We start from the raw sequence: 23,259 nt of genomic DNA, 5'->3' as shown, positions 1-23,259 counted from the left end.
AAAATTTCGTGTTGGAAACCACGACTAGATAAAAGCAACGTTCATTAAATGTAAGCAGACGTAATCCCAGATACTTATCACCCATAAAAACTAGGTGATGTGTGTGGTGAAACCAGATTGCGGGCGCTCAGTACTTATTTCTGGTGGTAAACACATTGTTCTTATTGCTGCTAAATATAACTGGTGAAAATAGAGACCGACTCGTTTTCATTCAGAATTCGAGTCCTGTTGTATCACAAAACTAAGCAAACTAAACGTTAATTGCGCGATTAATTAAACTAGATTTGCAATCATCTTTGACGCACGCAAGGATCAAAACAAACCCCAAAAACTTGCTGTCGCCTCGGGATTTGGCTACTGAAAATTTCAAACTCGAGTCGTGTTTCCTTAAAGACTAGAAAGATTTAGGGAAGAGCTGGGGGTGTTCTCAGACGACCACACACTCTCCTCTTCCTACCCTGCCTCAGACCCTCTCCTGTGTTGGTGACGCTAGTTCTTCCCCTCCGGTATGCTGTACTCGGTTAATTCCTCATCGGTGGCTAACGGGGTACAACTATCTGGCAGTTTTTTGCTTGTTAAGTATGACAGCGCATTTTCTTAGGTTCGCCTAACCTACCAAGCGGCTTTATGTTGAAGCTAGTCCTTCCCCTTCACCCCTGAACAGATCCGCTGGGCCTTCCCACTCCTTCCTCGTGGTCCCTCAACTTGGGACGGGTCCCCACCACTTCTCCATGACAGGCCCAGCGGCCCGCGGCCTTGGGGCACCGGCCCTCTCCGGCGACACGCCTTCAGGAAGGCCACCTCGGGGTGGCCGCAACGCCACGGCAAAGTTACCGGGGAAAGCAAAAGGGCGGCCCCGCGCATTCCAATAGGACGCAGCCAGTTCCCAGGCCCGGACGCGCCCGAGAGGAGGGGGAAGGGAGTGTCCCCGCCGAATCCCGAGAAAGGCCGCGGGACCCACCTCCGGCTCCCTCCCGCGCCCGCCCAGGCCCCACCTCCCCCGGATCGCACAAAGCCTTCCGAGGGCGGGGGCCGGCCCGCGGGGAGGCCGTCAGGACGCGGCCAGACCGGGCCCGGTGACCCGCGGGCGACTCCGGCCGCGCAGGCTGTGGCTCGCCGGCGCGTCTGGAGTGCCTGTCCGGGACGGGAAGGACGCGAGCCCAGCGTTCCCCCCGCCCCGAGCCCCCGGCCTTGACGGCGAGAGCACCCCGAGAAGGCTCTGCGCGCCCCACGCAGCCCCGCCTGTCGCGTCCGAGTTGGCGGCCAACTGCGTGGAGGGCCGCGAGCTCCAGGGGCTTGCAGCCGCCGTCGGGGCGCGGGTGAATCGCTCAGCAGCAGGCGCCCCTTGGCGCCCCGCCGAGGCCCTAACTCGAGGCCTCACATGAGTTCCCCCACTTTGCGAACCGTCCTTTCCCCCGGGCACCTGAGGAAGGTGGCCAAACAATGCGGGGGCGGACCCGGGGGAGGGAGGCGGGGGAGGGGAGGAGGGAGGCGGGATGTCGAGGGAGTGGGGGACGGCGCCGGCCGCCCCCGCGCCCCCCGGCCTCCCAGCGCCTCGCCTCCCTTCGGGGCCACAGGCGGGCGCGCACTCACGCCCACCCTCCTGCCCGGTGCGAGAAGATGGCCGTTTCTGCCTCGGTATAAAAGCTCTTTGTTGCGGTCACACAAAAGCGGCCAAGCCCCACTTTTCCAGTAGGCCCTTTGGACAAATCGAAGGAACTCAGCTGAACTTCCAAATGGCCCTAAACGCCAGATCGGTGGGAGCAGCTAAAGCAGAGGGGGAAGAGCAGGCCTCCCGCGCCCATCTACCAAAACCTCTGGCAATATCCAAGTATTCATCCGGGAGCGGGAGCTGAGACCATTCCTAAGGGAGGAAGGAAAAGGAAAACCCACTTTTACTATCAAGGCCCAAAGGGGATATTAAACATTCACATTGTTGTAGGGTTTCTCCTCTTAATCAGGGTAGAAACATAATGCGGAAAAGTCTGGATCCACCAAAAAGAAAAAGAAAAAAGAAAGAAAAATACCAACAATAGCAACTTAAAAACAAAAACATAACAAACCAGTTGCCATCAGCCCAAAGTGGTAGTAGCAGCAGCCGGCGCGTGTGATCCACTTACTTGTCCGACTCTTGTGACATGTTTGATCCAATGAACTTGCTCCCCTTTTCCTGGAGCCTCAGCCTCTGGTGAAACTGGACTTTCAAGTCTGTGCAGGTGAAGGTGTGTGAGAGCGCCCGAGATGGCAGAACAAGAGCTACAGGTAATTCTGCTTTTCCGTCCCCCCTCACCACTCTCGCTCGCTCGCCCGCTCGCGCCCTCACCTAGCCGGAAAGGTGGGATAAGGGGGGGCCCCTCACATGGGGCCCGAGCTCGGAGGCGGCCGGGCGGCGCGGAGTCCTCCTGGATCGTGGCAATGGGCAGACACAGAGCAGAAAGTGGCGGACTTGGGCGGCCACAGGTAACTTTCTCGCAAGGAGCTGAATTCTTTCACTAAAGGGTACAAGCCCGAGGGACGAGCTGCGCGATGATTGGCTGGGGAGCTCCCTCAGGTGAGCTGCCATTGGCAGAGGCGCACTCAGGTAAGGCCCTTCTCCAAGTGAAGGTAACTCACTCCGAAGTTTACCTGAGTGGAGCGGCGGCATGCTTGCAGCTCGGCGGCAGCCTGTGAGAGCTGAGGGTCAGTTCTTCGAGTAGACCTCAAGCTGCGTTTTCCTCCTTCTCCAAGGCAGGGATGGGAAGGTCGGGGGTACTGGTTGAAGCGAAGAAAGGGGTTGGGGGAATGCAACACCTGCAAACACTAGGGATTATGGGTCGAGCGGAAGAACTAATGAGAGCCGAGCTCAGGTATCCCAAGTCAACCAGAATCAAATGCGCAGTACGCCACAAGGCATTTAATGCCCACAGTAACAGGGCTGTTTGACAGTGGCAGAAGAGGACGGGACTAAAGTTACTTTGTGCTGAGAGGGGGAAAGAAACACAAAGTTTGGTCTGTTGCGTAATTGAATTTTTAACATTCTTATCCACAACAAACACTTTTCGCGTCCTGCTGTGTAAAAGACATCAGATATATTACAGATTTTCAAGCAGGTGAGCATCCTTTTACGAGCTGGGCAGGTGGGGAGTGGCGTGGTTTTGATGGAGTGAGGAGATTTGGTTGAATGGACACTAAGATGGCCAGGCGCACCTCTTCGATCTCAACTCTGCAGCCTGGGATTCCAGAGCTGCAAACAACCACTGAATTCGTTCTGTAAACCTGTTGTCATTTGACGTTTCCAGGCAGGCATCAACATTTACATTGTAATTCAATAGACGCTACCGCTACAAAGGTGCTTTATTCTTCCAGCTTAATATGGTTGCTACGGAAACACTGCAGGATGAAACTGATTTTTTTTGTGGTAATGTTTCTCCTGGTTGGGAACAATGCAAATTAGCAGAGGTGTAATTTATAACCGCCGCTACCAAAGAGTGAAGTGTTTGTGGAAGTTCTGACTGGGATCTAGCTCGTACATATGGATTGTGGAAACAAAGGAGGACGTGGAAAGCTTACCATATTTTATTTCAAGTTAATACTAAAGCTGCCAGACTTAATACAACTTTTCTTTTAATCTTATGGATCACATATTTTCTGAAAATTACACGATAAAACAAGGTTTGGTTTGTTCCATGTGTCCATTTTCAACAAATAAATTTCAAAATTGTATTTTTTTAAAACAATATAAACACACACTTAGAAACTAATATATTTTAAGACAATGCAGGTACTATTTTAATATAATATTTTAAGATAATGCAATACCTATCATGTTCCTCTCCTTTTTAGAGGTAGCCACATTCCACTTTTATCTGTCTCTTCTGTCATTCACCTCCCTATTTCTAAATAATTTATACTGCCGTCTCTTGATTTGCCAATAGATGTTGTGCTCTGACTACCTGTTGCTTCAGATTAGGATTTAGCTCTTTCATGCCAAGCAACTTCTCCTTCCAACACAGCACTTTCACAGTTTAGGAGCTAAGTGACTATGCCAGTAGCAATGACAACAGAGCCAATAGTGTACTATTATTGTTTTCTTTCTTATAAAAACTTGTATCTATTTACTTAATTTATTATGCACCTATCCTGATATTTTTCTACAACTGATCTATCAAATGACTATCATATTTATTTTCCAAATGATCAAACAATCAATTCCAATTTTCCCCTGAAAACAATTCCTCCAGAAATTCATTGTTCTACTGTTTCAGTGGAGATGAATTGCTCTGTGAATCCACTGCTCAAGTGTCATCCTGGGACACTCCTTTTTTTTTTTTTTTTTTTTTTTTCAGAGTCTCTCTCTGTTGCCCAGGCCGGAGTGTAATGGTATGATCTCAGCTCACCGCAACCTCTGCCTCCCGAGTTCCAGCGATTCCCCTGCCTCAGCCTCCCAAGTAGCTGGGATTACAGGCATGTGCCACCACATTCAGCTAATTTTGTATTTTTAGTAGAGACGGAGTTTCTCCATGTTGGTCAGGCTGGTCTAGAACTCCCAACCTCAGGTGATCCACCTGCCTCGGCCTCCCAAAGCGCTGGGATTACAGGCATGAGCCACCATGCCCAGCCTGGGACACTCCTTAATTTGTAGTGTGAGATACCCATTTCTGTGTTTTGTGCCTTCTTTCTTGGTTTACTGCTTCATTTTCCATGGCACATGTTTTAGTAACAGCCCAAGAAAAGGTACAGAAGGTAAAATTTGAGTTCTTACATACTAGATATGTCTTTATTCAACTTTTACTTTTAATAGAGAGTTCGACCAAGTGTAGAATTCTAACCAGAATTTCTTCATTCATAATTTTATAGAAATTGCTCTTTCACTTATTTATTTTAATTTTTAATTAAAAAAACTTTTTAGGCCATGCACAGTGGCTTGCACCTGTAATCCCAGCACTTTGGGAGGCAAAGGCAGGAGAATCACTTGAGTCCAAGAGTTCAAGATCAGCATGGGCAATGTAGCTAGACCCCATCTCTGTAAAAAATACAAAAATTAACCGGGCATACTGGTGTGCACCTGTAGTCCCAGCTACTCAGGGGGCTAAGGTAAGGAGATTGCCTGACCCCAGGGAGGTCAAGGCTGCAGTGAGTTGAGATCATGACGCTGCACTCCAGCCTGGGCTACAGAGCAAAACCTTGTCTCAAAAAAAATTAATTAAATTTTTAAAAATAGGTTCTTATTCTGTCACACCAGCTGGAGTGCCATGGTTATAGCTCTCTGCAGCCTCAAAAGCCTCAAAATCCTGGACTCAAGTGATCCTCCTGACTCAACTTCCCAAGTAGCTGCAATTACAGGCAGAAATTGTTCTTTTATCTTCTAGCTTCCAGTGTTACTATTGAGAATGCCACTTAATTTTGCCGTGCTTCAGTTTCCTCATCTATAAAATGGAGATAATAATAGTAGTTACCTCCCTAATATGTCTGATTCACTTAGAACAGTATCAGGCACTTATTAAATTATCAATTATTATTCAATCTTATTATTTATTTTTTAAACTGGATTAATCTCAGAATGTTCTTCATTGTTTTTTCCTGTTGCACATCTCTTCATCTTTTGCCCTATTTTGGAGGATATTTTCTTGCTTTACTTTCTACTGCAGTTGTTATCTCAACTATTTAAAGAGCTCATTTCATGCTGTCTGTTATAAATAGAATGTAGTGATCATGTCACAGTCGCACTAACTTTTTCTATCTTTCCAGATAGGCTGTATCCTTTGCCTCCTGCCTAGTCTTGGCTTTCTCTAGCTTCCCTTCTCATGTATTTGTTTTAGTCCCATCACGTTAGAGGCTTTCATCAACTGTCTGTAAATCTTTTCCTCTCAGGAATGAGGTAATAGAAACCTCACCAGAAACTCTGTATGTGGGTGAGAAAAGTATGGGCTCACTGGTGGGCTTGCTGTATGGTGATCAGACGAAAGCTCATTTTTTCATGGGAAGATACCTCAAATGTCAGAAACTAGATGTCTTTTCTTTGGGGCTTGTCAGTTTCTCATGAGAAATATCTTACAATCCCTTGCCTGAGGAGGCATTCACTTGGCTGCCAGCATTCTGGAAGCAGTTCAGGGGAAGAGGTCTGGATGAGTAACTGCTTAGGATGCAATCTTTCACACTCTTTTCTTTCCTGCAGGTGCCTTATTCCTGCCTTCTTTGTGCCTGCTGGGCAAGCCTCCCTCCTCTTTCTCTTGCTGACTGCGAGGAGTGGGACAGGGCACCTGAGACTCCAGCAACTCCAAGCGCCAACATTGACCTGGCCCCTTGCTTTTACCTGCTCACCTCTGCCTCACCTTCTGGGATCCTGGGGCCCTTCATCAGTATTTTCTTCTAGTGATCTCTGTCATCTCCAAGGCCCAGACCACGCTAGGGTTTTGTAGGGAATTGGGCTCTTTCTGTACTGACCTCTATGGCCGTATTACAGTGTAGCTTTCACTGTTCTGTTAAACTAGTTTTCACTCCTCCATCGACCCTCTCTATTCTTCAGAATTGTGTTGAAATATAACTTTTGCTGATGACTCCTCCTCTATCTTCTTTGCCCCTATGGTTTTATCCCTTTATGTTCTTTTACCATCTTTTTAGGGGAGAATGAAGATAAATAAGTGTGTTTAACCCTTTAATCTGAAGTCCGTTTCCAAAATTGTACAAAAGCTTTTACCAAACTATCCTAAATTTGTTTGTGCAAAGAACCCCAGTGTTCATGTTTAAACCATTCCTTTTGTTGGTTTATGATAGTCAAGAATCTTTTCTTCCTCTTTGGTATCTAATAACTCAACTTCGTTCAGATAGCTTGTTGTCCCTCTACTGGCTAACTACTGCTGTATTTATTGGTTAGATTAGCAAAGGAAGATGTTCGAAAGGACCGTTTTAAAATGTCAACCATGAAATTACCTGTTACTCAAATGTTTTGATTCCTTTGGCAGAAGAATAGTAAATAAATATGAAAGCTTCTGCCACACTCACCATGAGACTCTACTACTCTCTCTCCAAATATCTTTATTCATAAACACTTAAGTGCAGCAGTGGTTCCCAAAGTGTGGTCCCTGGATGGACTGTCAACATCAGATCCCCTGATAACTTGTTAGGAATGCAGATTCACCAACTCACCCCAGACCCATGGAATCAGAAATTCGAGGAGGTGGGCAGCAACCTGTGTTTCTAACAAGCCTATAGATGGTTCTGATGTATCTTAAAATTTGAGAAACACAGCACAGTATTCTGACAGCATAAAGCTGCACACCCTTAGCCATTGAAGACCATCATCCTAAATTATGCTGGACATGCAGTTTTGCAACAGACAGCCATAGAGTAAGTAATGGATTTTACCTGTGTGGATTCTTCCATTCTGAACCTAGTGATTATTTATTTAATGGTTGGCTGCTGTCCTTAGTTGGAGTAGTTAGCTCCTCAGAATAATGATCCTGGAATCTGCTGCAGTATGCATCATGAACTTGGAAGTTTCAGCACAGTTTAGAATTTGATGGTTATTTTAGGAGGCAGCAACAAAGCAAATGTTCATATAAAAACTGGTAACAAGATAGTGCTGTTTCTAACAAAATTGTTTATGAGTTAAAATTTTTAATTAAATTCCTGGGGAAAAGTAATGTTATTTTGATTATCATTTAAGTAATGGTCTTAATAGATGACTATTAAGATGGCTAATCTCATTTTCTTATTGTCAAAAGTGTTTAGAATTTGATGCTAAATTGTCATTTCATTATCATGAACCTCTTATTATAGTGAGACTTGGGGAAAAGGATGCCATTCTATGCCATCTGGGCAGAAGAATTCAGTTGGTTGGTTTTTGTTTTTGTTTTTTTGAGATGGAGTCTTGCTCTGTTGCTCAGGCTGGAGTGCTGGTATGATCTCTGCTCACTGCAACCTCCACTTCCCAGGTTCAAGTGATTCTTCTGCCTCAGTCTCCTGAGTAGCTGGGCCCATCACTAGGTTCTGCAACCATGCCCAGCTAACTTTTGTATTTTTAGTAGAGACAGGGTTTCACCATGTTGGCCAGGCTGATCTGGAAATCCTGGCCTCAAATGATCCACCCACCTTGGCCTTCCAAAGTGCTGGCATTACAGGCAGGAGCCACCGCGCCCAGCCAGAATCCAGTTTTAAAGGGCTGCAGATCTAGTTAAACAAGTCTGCCTGCTGACTGTCTTCCGCCATATGTCATCATATGCGGGCCACTATAGCAGATCTGTCATTGAATATGCTGTGAAGCCGTGACAGGTACTATCTCCTCCTAGGTTGTTTTGCGCTGTAAAAACACTAATTTGTTAAATTGGCTATTATCCCCAAGAAGGAACCTGGAGAAGAATAAAATGTACCTGGATGCCTGAATTTGAAATCGACCTAAGGATGTATAACTTAACCAACTGAGCATTCAATGGCAGTTCCCTTGCAGTTTGGAGCCTCTTTTTCAGCCAGCAGTCTGTTGGGTTTTGTATATTTCTTAAGGATAGCAAGTGTTTCTGTTGCTGGAATTAGCCATAGGTAACCCTTTCACAGAAAGCACTGCCCTGTTAAAGCAGCATTGAGCAAGTGTCTTTATCTCTATTGCTTCATCTTTTTCTTCTCTTTTCTTTTCTTTTAAGACAAGGAATCACTCTATAACCCAGGCTGGAATTCAGTGGTACAATCTTAGCTCACTGCAGGCTGCCTCAATCTCCTGGGCTCAAGCAGTGCTTGGCCTCTCAAAGTGTTGGAATTATAGGTGTGAGCCACCACATCCTGGCCCTCTAGTCCTTCCTGAATCCTCAGTGATAGGAGCGTAAGGAAGGAGATGAAAGTATTAAAGATGACAACAAAATTTGGAAATTAGAAAGTGACTGAAGGAGTAGAAACTGATTTAGCAGAGTTAAGACAGATGAGCTTAATCATCTGTGACACTGAGGGTCATGACCATTTAGCCTGTAGAACCTCAGAAAAGCCTAGAACAGGTGTGTCCAACCTTTTGGCTGCCCTGGGCCAAATTAGAAGAAAAATTGTCTTGAGCCACACATAAAACACACTAATGATAGCTGATGAGCAAAAAAAAAAAAAAAAAAAAAAAAAAAAAAAAAATCTCATAGTGTTTTAAGAAAGTTTACCAATTTGTGTTGTACTGCATTCAGAGCCATCCTGGGCCGCATGTGGCCCGCAGGCCAAGGGCTGGACAAGCTTGGCCTTGAAAATCAAGTGTCCAATTATCATTGAAGGTGGGAGTGAGTGATAGGGCTGATGCCAGAGGGATTGATTGAAAAGCTTGATACAAAGCTGTTAGGCCCCTAGGCCCCCACCTCCACCCAGTGCAAACAAGCTCTCATCCATGTTAGTTTTCCAGGCTGCCATGACAAAATACCACAGATGGTGTGGTTTAAACAACAAAAGTTTATTTTCTCACAGTTCTGGAGGATAGAAGTCAAGATTGAGGTGCTAGCAGAGTCACTTTCTTTGAAGGCCTCCTCCTTAGCTTGCAGGTGGCCATCTTACTGGGTCCTCACATGGTCGTTGCACTGTGAGCCCACATGTCTGTGTTCTAATCTCCTTTTCTTATAACATATGGGATTAGGGCCCACCCATATGACTCCATCTTACCTTATTTACCTCTTGAAAGACCCTATCTCCAAATACACTCACGTTCTGAGGCACGAGGGGGTTAGGACTTCAACACTTGAATTTAGGGAGATACAATTCAGCCCAAAACTCCATCCCTCCTCCACGCTAGCAGGAGACAGAGTGTACTGTAGTGAAATTGAACCAGGAGGACTTCCCACTTGGGTACATCAGGGGAACTATCAGGAGAGAGCCACTGGACCTGCAAGAAGGAGAGCAAGTGAAAGATCATATGCTAATGAGTGAGATATCATCTCGTAGTTTCCTCCACCCAGCTTAGTAAGCCAGGAGCCAAGTTTATACCACCACCCCCCATCCCTCTCCCCCAAGGCAAGAGATCAGAGGATGTTTCTTTAAATAAATTATAAGGTCCTAGAAAAAGATCTACAGATGTGAATGTGTAGGTGTTCCCCAATCCAGAAGGAGAAAGGGAGGAAGGGAAGAAAGGGAAGGAGGGAGGGAGGGACAGAGAGAAAAGAAAGGAAGAACCAGGCATGGTGGCTCATGCCTGTAATCTCGACACTTTGGAAGGCTGAGGCGGGCAGGTCACCTGAGGTCGGGAGTTTGAGACCAGCCTGGCCAACATGGAGAAACCCCATCTCCACTAAAAATACAAAATTAGCCGGGCATGGTGGTGCATGCCTATAATCCTAGCTACTCAGGGGACTGAGGCAGGAGAATCACTTGAACCAGAGAGGTGGAGGTTGTGGTGAGCTGAGATCACACCATTGCACTTCAGCCTGGGCAACAAGAGTGAAACTCCATCTCAAAAAAAAAAAAAAAAAGGAAAGGAAAGAGAAAAAAAGGAAGAAAGACGCTTGCTGTCTACCATATCTCCTTTCAAAAAAGTCATTCAGTTCCACCCTCACAGAGAGTCTCTACCGAGCTTCTTATATCACACTTAAATATCACCATGAGGTCAGAGATCATCAGTGTTTGAGAAAAGCCTCCAAAAGGAAGTACAAACACCAGAACAAAACAAAAGTCTAACTAAAAGAATAACTTTGAGAAAAACTGACAGTACAGGGATGGTATAAAGAGTATATAATTAATATGTAAACAATGCACCCATGAAACAAGAACAATGTACTATTTAAGAGCAACAAAGGGCCAGGCGTAGTGGCTCACGCTTGTAATCCCAGCACTTTGGGAGGCCGAGGTGGGCAGATCACTTGAGGCCAGGAGTTCGAGGCCAGTCTGGCATGGCGAAACCCCGTCTGTACAAAATATGCAAAATGTCGCAGGGCGTGGTGGCAGGACCTGGTATTCCCAGCTACTTGGGAGGCTGAGGCAGGAGAATTATTTGAATCCAGGAGGTGGAGGTTGCAGTGAGCCCAGATTGTACCACTGCACTCCAGCCCGGGTGACAGAGAGAGACTCTGTCTCAAAAAAAAAAAAAAAATGCTGAGACTCGGGAAGGGGAACATCACACACCGGGGCCTATCACGGGGAGGGGTAGGGGGAGGGATTGCATTGGGAGTGATACCTAATGTAAATGACGAGTTGATGGGTGCTGATGAGTTGATGGGTGCAGCACACCAACATGGCACAAGTATACATATGTAACAAGCCTGCACGTTATGCACATGTACCCTAGAACTTAAAGTATAATAATGAAATAAATAAATAAATAAATAAATAAAATTAAAAATAAAAAAATAAAAATGAAGGCTGGGCATGGTGGCTTATGCCAGTAATCCCAGCACTTTGGGAGGCCAAGGCAGGTGGATCTCCTGAGGTCAGGAGTTCAAGACCAGCCTGACCAACATGGAGAAACCCCGTCTCTACTAAAAATACAAAATTAGCCAGGCGTGGTGGCGCATGCCTGTAATCCCAGCTACTTGGGAGGCTGAGGCAGGAGAATCACTTGAACCCGGGAGGTAAAGGTTGTGGTGAGCTGAAATCACGCCATTGCACTCCAGCCTAGGCAACGAGAGTGAAACACAGTCTCAAAATAAATAAATAAGAAAATCAATCAATCAATCAAATAAAAGCAACAAACACAAATATTAGAGAGGCAAAAGAGTTTCTGAACATTAAAAATAGGAAAGCTGAAATAGAGTCTTTAATGGAATGTTTAAAGACAGAATCTAAGAAATCTCCCAGAAAGTAGAACAAAAAGACAGCAAAATGGACAATAGAAAGAAAAGAAAAGTGTACAGTCAGTTAAGAAACAATCATGTGTGACTAACAGATGTTTCAGAAAGAGTAGAAAAAAATAATGGGGAGAAAATCATTAGAGAAAACATAAAATATGATTTTTAAAAACTAAATAAAGCATTATGTTTCTTATTGACAGGACCCACTGAATGCTCAGCCCAGTGAATTCTGAAAGGTATAAATTGAGGCAATTATCATTAAATTTCTTGACTGAACTTTCCAGAGAGTAAAAATAAAATGAAATAAGCGAAGAAAAACTGCTTGTATATGAAGGGTCAAGAATCAGAATCTATTAGGCTTTTTAGAAATACCGCCAGCTTGAAGAGATTAGAAAAATGCCTTTACTGGATTCTGTGCATAGACAAGTTATCAGTGAAGTATAAAAGTAGAATAAAATTTAGTTTCAGAAGTGCAAGGTGTCAAAAATTGCTTGTCATGCACTCTTTCTCAGAAAGGTATTGGATGATATCCTTCATTAATACATGGGAAAATACCAAAAAAAAAGGAATAGTCCTAAGATTCAGAAAACAGGGTAGCCAACAGAAAAAGAGGAAGGGCCGGGCATGGTGGCTCATGCCCATAATCCCAGCACTTTGGGATGCCAAAGTGGGTGGATCACTTTAGGCCAGGAGTTTGAGGCTGCATCTTGAAACCGGTGAAACCCCGTCTCTGTTATCCAGGCGTGGTGGTGCACACCTATAATCCCAGCTACTTGGGAGGCTGAGGCATGAGAATCGCTTGAACCCAGGAGGCAAAGGCTCCAGTGAGCTGAGATTGTGCCACTGCACTCCAGCCTGCACAACACAGTGAGACCCTGTCTCAGAAAAAAAAAAAAAAAAAAGAGGAAAATCAGAGAATGATGGCTTTGTAGCCAACTTAGAGAGTAACTAAACTTCTCCTTTAACAGAGGTCTCTGGATAAAATAGAGGGGGAGAATCCAACTACTAACTTTAAGATTGTAGGAAATTATATTGATAGTCTTTGTGAGTGCAGAAAGTATTAGCAATAGGTACAGAGAAAACAAAGGAGATATTTAGCATTCAGTAGCTCGAGGGAAAAAAAAAGTACAAGGATGGAAATATAATCATATTAATCTTAATACATACTTGGCTCAACTGAATAATATTCATATGGTCATAGTAATATAATTACTGAAAGATAATTTGCTAAAATTGGTGATAAAACTCAATTGGAGCCGGGCGCAGTGGCTCAAGCCTGTAATCCCAGCACTTTGGGAGGCCGAGATGGGCGGATCACGAGGTCAGGAGATCGAGACCAGCCTGGCTAATACGGTGAAACCCCGTCTCTACTAAAAAATACCACAAAAAACTAGCCGGACAAGGTGGCGGGCGCCTGTAGTCCCAGCTACTCTGGAGGCTGAGGCAGGAGAATGGCGTAGACCCGGGAGGTGGAGCTTGCGGTGAGCTGAGATCCGGCCACTGCACTCCAGCCTGGGCGACAGAGCAAGACTCCATCTCAAAAAAAAAAAAAAAAAAAAAAAACTCAATTGGAAAGATAAAGGGAGAAAGGTACTGAAGTTGTATGTATAAAAAGGAAGTGGAGGGTTGTGGAAGAGTTAAACCAGCTGCCATAGCAGTAAGTCCATAGATGCTGCCTGCAACTTATAAATCATGAACTAGCAGCATTAGTGTTACTTAGGAATGTGTTGGGCTGCTAGTAAATCAAGGCTAAGAGTTTTTTAGAAAAATAGAATTTAATTTTTCTCACTTAAATAAATAATGGTCTCAAAGCTAGTGACACTGGCTTCGGTCCTGATATTCAGTGATGTCAATTCTGGTATCTCCAAGATTCTCTTGGCCTTTTCCCTGTGGGCAGAAGATAATCCCTTCAACTGTAACCATTACATCTGTGTTTAAGGCAGTAAGAAGGAGGGAGGAGTGATGCTAACTTCAGCTATGGTATTCATTAAAAAAAACAATACCAGCATTGATATTAGAAGCTTCCAACATGCCTTCATCTGATGTCCCATTGGCCAGGACTGGATCACACAGTCACCCCTATCTGCAAGGGTGGCTGGAAGAGTGAATAGCAAGCTTTTCCAAGCCCTAAGGCAGGCAAGAAAGAAGAAATTGGAAATCTGTTCTGGGTTAGCAAATCAGCATATTACTTGGAAATGCAGGAGTAAATGTTAAAATTTTTATTTATTTATTTATTTATTTATTTTTTTTTTTTTTTTTTTTTTTTTTTTTTTTTTGAGACGGAGTCTTGCTCTGTCGCCCAGGCTGGCATGCAGTGGCGTGATCTCAGCTCACTGCAAGCTCTGCCTCCTGGGTTTAAGCCATTCTCCTGCCTCAGCCTCTCGAGTAGCTGGGACTACAGGCACCCACCACCTCGCCCGGCTAGTTTTTTGTAATTTTTAGTAGAGACGGGGTTTCACCATGTTAGCTAGGATGGTCTCGACCTCCTGACCTCGTGATCCGCCCATCTAGGGCTCCCAAAGTGCTGGGATTACAGGCTCGAGCCACCGCGCCCGGCCAAATGTTAGAATTTTTAAGAGAAAGTTCAAATGATGAAAAAGAATTGCTGCCAAGCACAGTGGCTCACATCTGTCATCCGAGCACTTTGGGATGCCAAGGTGGAAGGAATGCTTGAGTCCAAAAGTTCCAGACCAGCCTGGGCAACATGGGGAAACCCTGTCTCTACAGAAAAGATACAAACCATTAGCCAGGCATGGTGATGTGCATCTGTAGTCCTGGGCAAAGGTGGGAAGATTGAGGAAAGAAAGAAAGAAAAAGAAAGAGAGAGAGAGAGAAAGAGAGAAAGAGAGAAAAGAAAGAAAGAAAGAGAGAGAGAGAGAGAGAGAGAAAGAAAGAAAGAAAGAAAGAAAGAAAGAAAGAAAGAAAGAAAGAAAGAAAGAAAGAAAGAAAGAAAGAAAGAAAGGTTGCCTCTAAGGAATATGACTGGCAAGTGGATAGGAGTGAGGCATGCATTGTAAATAATATTATTTTCAATATTATTAATCAATGTAATCACTTGACTTTTAAACTACATATATAGTTTTATATACATGTATAGTTTATACACACGTATACATATACACACACTTTTAATCAAGATAAAGTTAATTTAAGAAATTAAAGTACAAATTGCAAACGTACTATCCACTCTTGCCCATTTACAGATCTGTCTCCTCAAAATTCTTGTTTTCTTTCCTTCCTCACCCAACTAGCTCCCAACCTTCTTTCGTGTCAGCGTTCAATCATCTCTTCCTCAGGGAAACGTCTTTGACTCTCCCAGATGAGAGATAGGTATTTTGGAAAGATACCTCTCTCCATAATGTATGTATGGAGCAATACCTTTCCTCTTGAATTACAGTTGTAATTTAACATTTACTTGTGTGGTCTTTGATCACCAACCATCTCCCACCACTAGACTCTAAGCTCCATGAAGGCAACTAACCAATAATGCCTATTATTGGTTCACCATCATCTACCCAGTGCATAGCTGGCAGGTAGTACATATGTGATGAAAGAATAAGTGACAAACACTCTCAATCACAAGCACCCTTCCCATTCTACAACTATTCCATGGTTGGGGAACTTCAACTGAGCGAGGCATCACATTGAACACCTTCATCAGCATTGTCGAGCAAATAAATTCCAGAAGCATTTATGGAGCCTCTGCTATACTCCAGGTGAACTGGCTTCCTCATTTAAATCTCAAAAGTATTCTATGAGATGGTAATTATAAGACTTAAGGATGTTTTCTGCAGCAAACCAAAGAGCAGCCAGCTAGTAGGGCTAGTAGGGCCTTTGCCAAGACTGTTTAACTTCTCTTGCCTGGTAAGAGATCTGGAGCCTGGGACAGAGGGAGGCAATTGCTGACATTAGATCAACAACTCCATAATTCACAAGTCTGAATCAGTGTTTTTGCACTAGTCTGCTGTTCATGGTAGAAAATATCACGTCCTTGCATAGTCACATTTAAAGGCATAAAGAAGGTAGACAGTGCAGGATGAACATTTTAATGGGAAGCTCTCATCAGACTTCCACTTGTATCTCATTGGCCAGAATTGGGTCACATGACAAGTATGGATCAGGAGTTGGAAGCACTGTCCATGAGATAAAAAAAAAAAAGTCTCCACCCAATAGATAACCATGAACAAATCAGGGTTATCTTAGCAAGAAAGAAGTGAGAGACAGCTGTTTAACAGAGCCAGGCATGGTGGCTCACACCTGTAATCCCAACACCTTGGGAGGCCGAGGCAGGCGGATCACTGGAGGTCAGTAGTTTGAGACCAGCATGGTCAATGTGGTGAAACCCCATCTCTGCTAAAAATACAGAAAATTAGTCAGGTGCTCATGCCTGGAGTCCCAGCTACTTAGGAGGTTGAGGCAAGGAGAATCATTTGAACCCCAGAGGCAGAGGTTGCAGTGAGCTGAGATCACACCACTGCACTCCAGCCTGGGTGACAGAGTGAGACTCCATCTCAAAAAACAAAACAAAAACCAAAGCAAACCAACAGCAGCTGCGCACAGTCTGTAATCCCAGCACTTTGGGAGGCCAAGGTGGGAGGCTCACTTGAGGCCAGGAGTTTGAAACCATTATGAGGAACATAGCGAGACCTCTGTTTCTACTAAAAATACATTTTAAAAAAATTAGCCAGGCATGGTGATGCATACCTATAATCCCAGCTACCCAGAGGCTGAGGAGGGAGGATTACTTGAGCTCTGCAGTGAGCTGTGATCACACCATTGCACTCTAGTCTGGGCAACAGAGCAAGACCCCACCTCAAAAAACTATATAAAATAAAATGAAATAATTTTTAAAAACCCAACAGTGATACCACAATATTAATAGTTCCATAGTACAGATAATACATTTGACTTTCACTTTGGATAATATAAGTAGCAGAGCTACAATTCAAATCCAGATCTGCCTTTTTTCTTTTTCTTATTCTTTTCTTTTTTTTTTTTGAGGTGGAGTCTCGCTCTGTCACCCAGGCTGGGGTGCAGTGGTGCAATCTCGGTTCACTGCAAGCTCCGCCTCCTGGGTTCACGCCATTCTCCTGCCTCGGCCTCCGGAGTAGCTGGGACTACAGGCGCCCACCACCACACCCAGCTAATCTTTTGTATTTTTAATAGAGACGGGGTTTCACCATGTTAGCCAGGATGGTCTCGATCTCCTGACCTCGTGATCCACCCACCTCAGCCTCCCAAAGTGCTGGGATTACAGACGTGAGCCACCGCGCCCAGTCTAATCTGCCCCTTTTCAAAGCTTGTACCATACCACTTCCTAGACTTGAATATGAAGTTGTTCCTGTTCCTGTATACAGATGTGGTAGATTGAGTCAGGAATGGCTTCAGAGAGGAAAAATACTTGAGGCAAGGTCTTGAAGAAAATAACACAAACTGGGTGGGTGGAGAGAATGAGAGGGTGGTTGTGGGAGGTTGTATTAATAGCACCCTCTTGACTTTCACGCTGCATAAAAATGATTTTTTATGTATCCTATTGATCATCAGAGCATCTCTCTCCATTTTGGGGATTATTGTTATTGCTTTGGTGGCCTAAATGAACTAAAAATAAACCGAGATGAGATAATATTTATCCAAGGGAAAATGCCAAAATGTGAACCCAGAGACCATGGCTGGGGCCACAGCAGAATGGAATGCTCCCTCTGAGATTTTTAATGAGACATGCTTATTGTTGATGCCTCAACATCTTGGAAATGTCTCAACCTGGAAAAACATATTCAAATAACCTAATATCATGAAACTTCCTCCTCCCTATTTGAAAACTTTCAGCAGTTCCTCAATACACATATGGCAACCTAAAATACCAGTTGCAACCTTCCTCTAACCCCAATTGCCTGAACCCATCCCCAGTGGTCTTCCACATAAGAAGAAACGAGGTGGGTGTACCTTTATATGGGGTCTGCAGAGCTACAGACTGATGAGAATCATTCTTGTCTAAGCCTTGGGACCCCTTCCCAACCCTCGCCCCAATCACAAATTTGACCACCTAAGCCATGTCTAAACATTTGGAGAGCAGGTCAAAAATGCCAGAAAGGGTATTTGTAGGGAAAACTTAAGTAGGCTGAAAAGAGATATCAAAACAGAACCAAGCCAGCCTAGGCTGCAGTGAGCTGTGATCACACCACTGCACTCCAGCCTGAGTAATGGAGGGAGACACTGTCAAAAAAAAAAAAAAGAAAAATAGAAAAGAAAGAAAGAGGAGGAGGAGGAAGAGGAAAAAAGAAAAGAAAAGAAAAAGAGAAGAAATGAAAAAGAAAACTGGACCAGGAATCTAGGATCTCAAGCCAAGAGATATGAATGAGTGAAAACCAAATGGGAGCATAAGATTCAGACAGTGAAAAACCTAGGACAATCATCTGCAACATTTGCTGATGGGATAATTTGCTTTTATTGTCAGACCTGGTCTTGGCATGGCCCCTCCCTCCCCCGCCTGAGGTGCTGTCAGCTCTTCCTATGTGGTCCTGGCAAAAAGCCCTGACATTTCTCAGGGTACTACAGAGATACTAGACAGGCCTCTGTGACAGTTTCTGGTTCATACCCTTCTCAGTATACTAGGTTTTGGAGATAACCAGAGCACAGTACATTTCCACTGTACTTTGTCTATCTCTAGTTGCAGAGCTCTGGGCAGAGATATTTGTGGAGTGGGGAGTAGGACATGGCTAGATCTAGGTGTTCCAGCCCGGTTGTTGGGGGTCTTGTCATGTGTTCAGGCATTAGCAGCAGATGACAAGTGAAGGAGGTGTCTGAGGCCATGACTGGTCCCACATAGTAGATTTCCAGGTTGGGAGACAGCAAATTTGCCAGGAAGAGAGCCCTACAGTGTTACCCAATTCAGGCATCCTCTCTAATTCTTAGGCAGTTGGCATTTCAGTCATGAGAGAGGATCTCTCGGAGTGACCTACAGCTCCTTCTGCCTCCTGCCTGGATGTCAGATGTTAGAGACACATTAAGGGCTTGCTACTTAAAGTGCAGCCGCAGACCAGTTTGCTGTTGGAATAACCTGGTATCTGGTTAGACGTACAGAATCTCAGGCTGCACCTCAGACCTCCTGAATCAAACTTGCAGTTTCACAAGATTTGTATAGACATTAAAGTTTGAGAAACACTTGTCTAAGGTTTGGAGATACAGCCATGAGTGGAAGCCATAGCTTCGGGGGGTTCAGGGCAAAGAATGACATGAATTTTTGTAGGTAAATTGTGACCAATGGACCAAGTCTATTGTTGTACCAGAGATTACTCTTCAAAAATCAGCTGTGATTATCAATGAATGAAATTAATATGGCGAAGGGATGATGGGAAACTTTAGAATGAGCTATGAGTTGGTCACCACCTAAACCCATTGATCAATCTTAACATCACCAGACCTGATGGGCCTCCTGAAGGACCAACATGGCCAAGCCCATGGCACTACCTTTGAGGTGTTCTTGTCTTAAAAATCAAGATGAATCGGATCAAGCCTCCAGAGCTAATGCCTACAGGAAATAAGGGAGATAAGAAAACAAGTTGAATAACACTCCAAAGAGCCAAGTGAAAACAATCTCCAAAGTTGGGAAGCTTGCAGGCAGCAGAGTTAGTTACTGCAAAAAATCAGTGGCATGGGGGAAAAATGTGAAGGTTGGAGAGGGGAAGAACCTACATTAAAATGGATTTAAAAGGCAAACAACTAAATGCAATCTGTGGACCTGGTTTGGATCTTGCTTTAGACAATTAACAACCAGCTGCTGCTTGGCTCACTGGTTGCTTGTCCTAGCACTGAGGGCCAAGAAATAAAGGACATCAATTTACCTTTCTCAGTCTTACTCCCCAATACTCCCCTTCATTGACTCTGTGCACCAGTTGAACTGCTCTGCTCTGCACATTAAATACTGCATTTTCCAGCTGTTTTCAGTTTCTTTGTTTGTTTGTTTGTTTTGAGACAGAGTCTTTCTCTGTCACCCAGGCTGGAGTGCCATGGAACCATCTCAGCTCACTGTAACCTCTACCTCCCAGGTTCAAGAAGTTCTCTTGCCTCAGCCTCCTGAGTAGCTGAGATTACAAACGTGAACCACCACACCCAGGATTTTTAATAGAGGTGGGTTTCACCATGTTAGCCAAGCTGGTCTCGAGCTCCTGGCCTCATGTAATTTGCCGGCCTCAGCCTCCCAAAGTGCTGGGGTTTTAGGTGTGAGCCACCACGCCCCACCAAAAGTAACAATTTTAAGAGTTCTGTATGTATTTGTAACTAAGTAAGCATTTTATTTCTTTTTAATTTTATTTATTTATTTAGAGACGGATTCTCACTCTTTTTGCCCAGGCTGGAGTGCAGTGGCGTGATCTCAGCTCACTGCAACCTCCACCTTCTGGTTTCAAGCGATTCTCCTGCCTCAGCCTCCTGAGTAACTGGGATTCCAGGTGCCCATCACCACGCCCCACTAATTTATTTTTGTATTTTTAGTAGAGACGGGGTTTCACCATATTGGCCAGGCAGGTCTCAAACTCCTGACCTCGTGATCCACATACCTTAGCCTCCCAAAGTGCTGGAATTATAGGCGTGAGCCACCGCGCCCCGCCTAAGTAAGCATTTTAAAAATGAAACAATGGTATGTTTGTTGTCTGTTGCTGTGTAACAAATTATCCCAAAATTTAGCAGCTTAAGACACAAACACTGAACATACCACATAGCTTCTAAGAGTCAGCGATCTAGGAGCAGCTCAGCCAGGGTTCAAGGTCTCTCATGAACTTATGGTCAAGCTACCAGCGGGGCCGTGATCATCTGAAGGCCAGAGGATCGCATGATTGTTCCACAGGCTTTTGGACAGGCTTTAATTATAGGCCTTGTGAATCTCTCCACATCCATGTCTCAATATCCTCAAGACATACGAAAGCTGGTTTCCCCTAGAGCAAGTGACAGAGAGAAAGAGAGAGACAGAAACAGAAGTCACAGCATCTTTTGTAACCTGATTTTGGAAGTGAAAGACTATTCTTTCTGCTGTTTCCTATTGTTCATATAGACCAATCTTGGTGCAGTGTGAGAAAAAAATGTACAAGAGACACAGGATCTTCAGGGGTTGTCTTAAAGACTGCCTACCCGATATGGGTAGTTTCCAAAGCTTAAAAATAAAAAAAAAAAAAGGGAGGCCGAGGCGGGCGGATCACGAGGTCAGGAGATGGAGACCATCCTGGCTAACACGGTGAAACCCCGTCTCTACTAAAAAATACAAAAAACTAGCCAGGCGAGGTGGCGGGCGCCTGTAGTCCCAGCTACTTGGGAGGCTGAGGCAGGAGAATGGCGTGAACCCGGGAGGCGGAGCTTGCAGTGAGCTGAGATCCAGCCACTGCACTCCAGCCTGGGCGACAGAGCGAGACAACGTCTCAAAAAAAAAAAAAAGCTTGTTTTTAATACACCTTATTCAAACAAGATGGTTGTAAAAATAAAATAGGTGTGAGGATACTGTGTAATATATAGCTGTGTATGCATCCTGTCAGAATGTCGAATCAGTCTTAACAGGAGAGCTTAAAGTGTTTCACAGGTCTCTTATTTTGGATTTTTTTAATATATATCTTTTCCTTTTATTTTTATTAGTGCACGCTACTTCTAACAACATATTTGGGATGCTTTAATGATTATATGTTTTCATAATAAATGCAATCCTTTCTTGTTTTTCCTGGCTGCTCGATTTTTATCCCAAGCATTTTGCCTTTTTGGTTAAATCGATTGTGTCCTTGTCTCAGCTGTCTAGCTGTGTCCTTCAGCTGGTAGGAATTTACCAATTTATCAATCTACAGAATCTCAACTGAGTCGAAATTCTCTGGTTTAAAAAACAGAATCAGCGAGAACAGGCAGATTAGGAGGGAGAGAAAGAACAGTCAGAGTAGAATTCTCCAGTGAGTCACCAGCTGCCTGAGTCGCCCCAGGCAAAACGCAAAATGGGTCCTTAGCCAGGATCTGCCCGCTGTCCCCACCCGCTCCCTCCGTTCCCTGCTGCAGGCATCTCAGTCCTTTGAAAGGAAGACAGCCTGTCCCTAAGAGGGGCCCCAACCCTCCCTGCCACAGATTTCATGATATAGGCAGCCACCTATGCCGAACAACCTTAGAGGCCCTCTGTTGCTCTGACAATAGACAAACTAGGCTGGGCGCAGTGGTTCACGCCTGTAATCCCAGCACTTTGGGAGGCCGAGGAGGGCGGATCACCTGAGGTCAGGAGTTCGAGACCAGCCTGACCAACATGGTCAAACCTTGTCTCTACTAAAAATGCAAAAATTAGCCAGGCGTGGTGGCACGCGCCTGTAACTCCAGCTCCTCAGGAGGCTGAGGCAGGAGAATCGCTTGAACCCAGGAGGCAGAGGTTGCAGTGAGCCAAGATCACACCATTGCACTCCAGCCTGGGTGACAGAGCTAGACACAAGACTCCATCTCAAAGAAAAAAAAAGGCAAATTGGCAGCCTGGGGGTGGGGGAGGGAATAGGGAATTCTGCCCTAAAATGTACTTTGTTGATATCTTTAGTGATTTTTTTTTTTAATTGAGACAGTATTTTTAAAGTAAAATGTCACTTAAAAGTCTGATTTTATCTTCTTTTAAAAAAAAAAAAAATCACATGCTCTGACAACACTGGGCCCACATGGCAATAATGGCCCTAAGCAAAGATAGATGCCTCCTATTTGCTCCGTCTCTACCACGCTCTGCAGCTCCACAGTCTTCAGGCTGGGTGTCAGCTGCCATTTAAAATCACTCTTCTACTATTTTTCTAACATTTTTTTTTTTCTGAGCATACGTCCTTATCATTAATGGGGAAAAAAAGCCAAACTAAAAGGATCACCTATTTTAAGAAAATTACAAGAGATCCTCCTTCTCTATGAAAATAAAATTGCTATGTGTTTATTATGTAAAGAATGACTGTATTTAAAGAACACAAATTAACAATTTGCCATTTTTAAAACGACATTAGGAGGTAGGATAAATGAAACAATACAAGATGAAAATGTTACCAAACTGAAAAAGAGGATAGCCACTTCAAGAGTTTGTTTTTACAAGCAAAGTTGCTGCAACAATGTAGTTATAAATTTGATGTCAGGGCATTTAAGCCTGTTACAGATGGTGAATTTCTAAAAAAGTATCTATTGACCATAGAAAACAAAATATATCCTCCCCAACCAGCATTGAGAAACAATGTAACTCAGCATGTTGAAGACAGGGCTGGAAAAATTAGAGAAATGGTTTATTGGAGTCTCCAAGGGGGCCCCCAGTAAATTGCACTCTTTTTTCCCTACCTAGGTTCTAACACGGTGAGAAACAAAATAAAAATTAAAGATGGGGGCCGAAATGTCAACTACAAAAGACAATTACAAATGTCAAATACAACTGACAGAGGTACAGTTGAGGTTGTGATTTCATAAGGGAGCAGAATTGAGCCTGCAGGTTGAAGTCCAGAATTCCAGTCCCCAGCCTGCAAACTGACACTCTGGGAGACCAAACCCATAGGCAGATTTTGTTCAAGAGAAGGAAGGAAAG

General features: G+C 44.3%; 1 protein-coding gene and 1 long non-coding RNA gene across 11 annotated transcripts in view; one reads left to right on the top strand and one right to left on the bottom strand.

Annotated features, from left to right (window-relative positions):
• GRHL2 (grainyhead like transcription factor 2) overlaps positions 1-2,808 on the bottom strand; it is a 184,709-nt gene extending 181,901 nt beyond the window's left edge. For 4 of the 10 annotated variants that reach the window (XM_045399187.3, XM_015455089.4, XM_045399190.3 and 1 more), the window contains exon 1: positions 2,121-2,471. In XM_045399187.3, the coding sequence (XP_045255122.2) occupies positions 2,121-2,140 (20 nt within the window). In that variant the 5' untranslated portion in view covers positions 2,141-2,471. Of the gene's footprint in view, positions 1-2,063; positions 2,472-2,625 lie in introns of those variants that run through there. The other 6 variants (XM_065519483.2, XM_073999234.1, XM_045399189.3 and 3 more) reach the window with 4 other exon arrangements.
• Positions 2,219-23,259, top strand: part of LOC135964788 (uncharacterized) — a 76,376-nt gene continuing 55,335 nt past the window's right edge. The window contains exon 1 of the long non-coding RNA XR_012416568.1: positions 2,219-2,262. This is a non-coding gene — a long non-coding RNA (uncharacterized lncRNA). The remainder of the gene's footprint in view (positions 2,263-23,259) is intronic.

This window comes from Macaca fascicularis, chromosome 8 (genome assembly GCF_037993035.2).
Source record: "Macaca fascicularis isolate 582-1 chromosome 8, T2T-MFA8v1.1".
Classification (NCBI taxonomy): domain Eukaryota; kingdom Metazoa; phylum Chordata; class Mammalia; order Primates; family Cercopithecidae; genus Macaca; species Macaca fascicularis.
The sequence above is the reverse complement of the archived record's forward strand: the minus strand, read 5'-3'. Positions and strand labels throughout refer to the sequence as shown.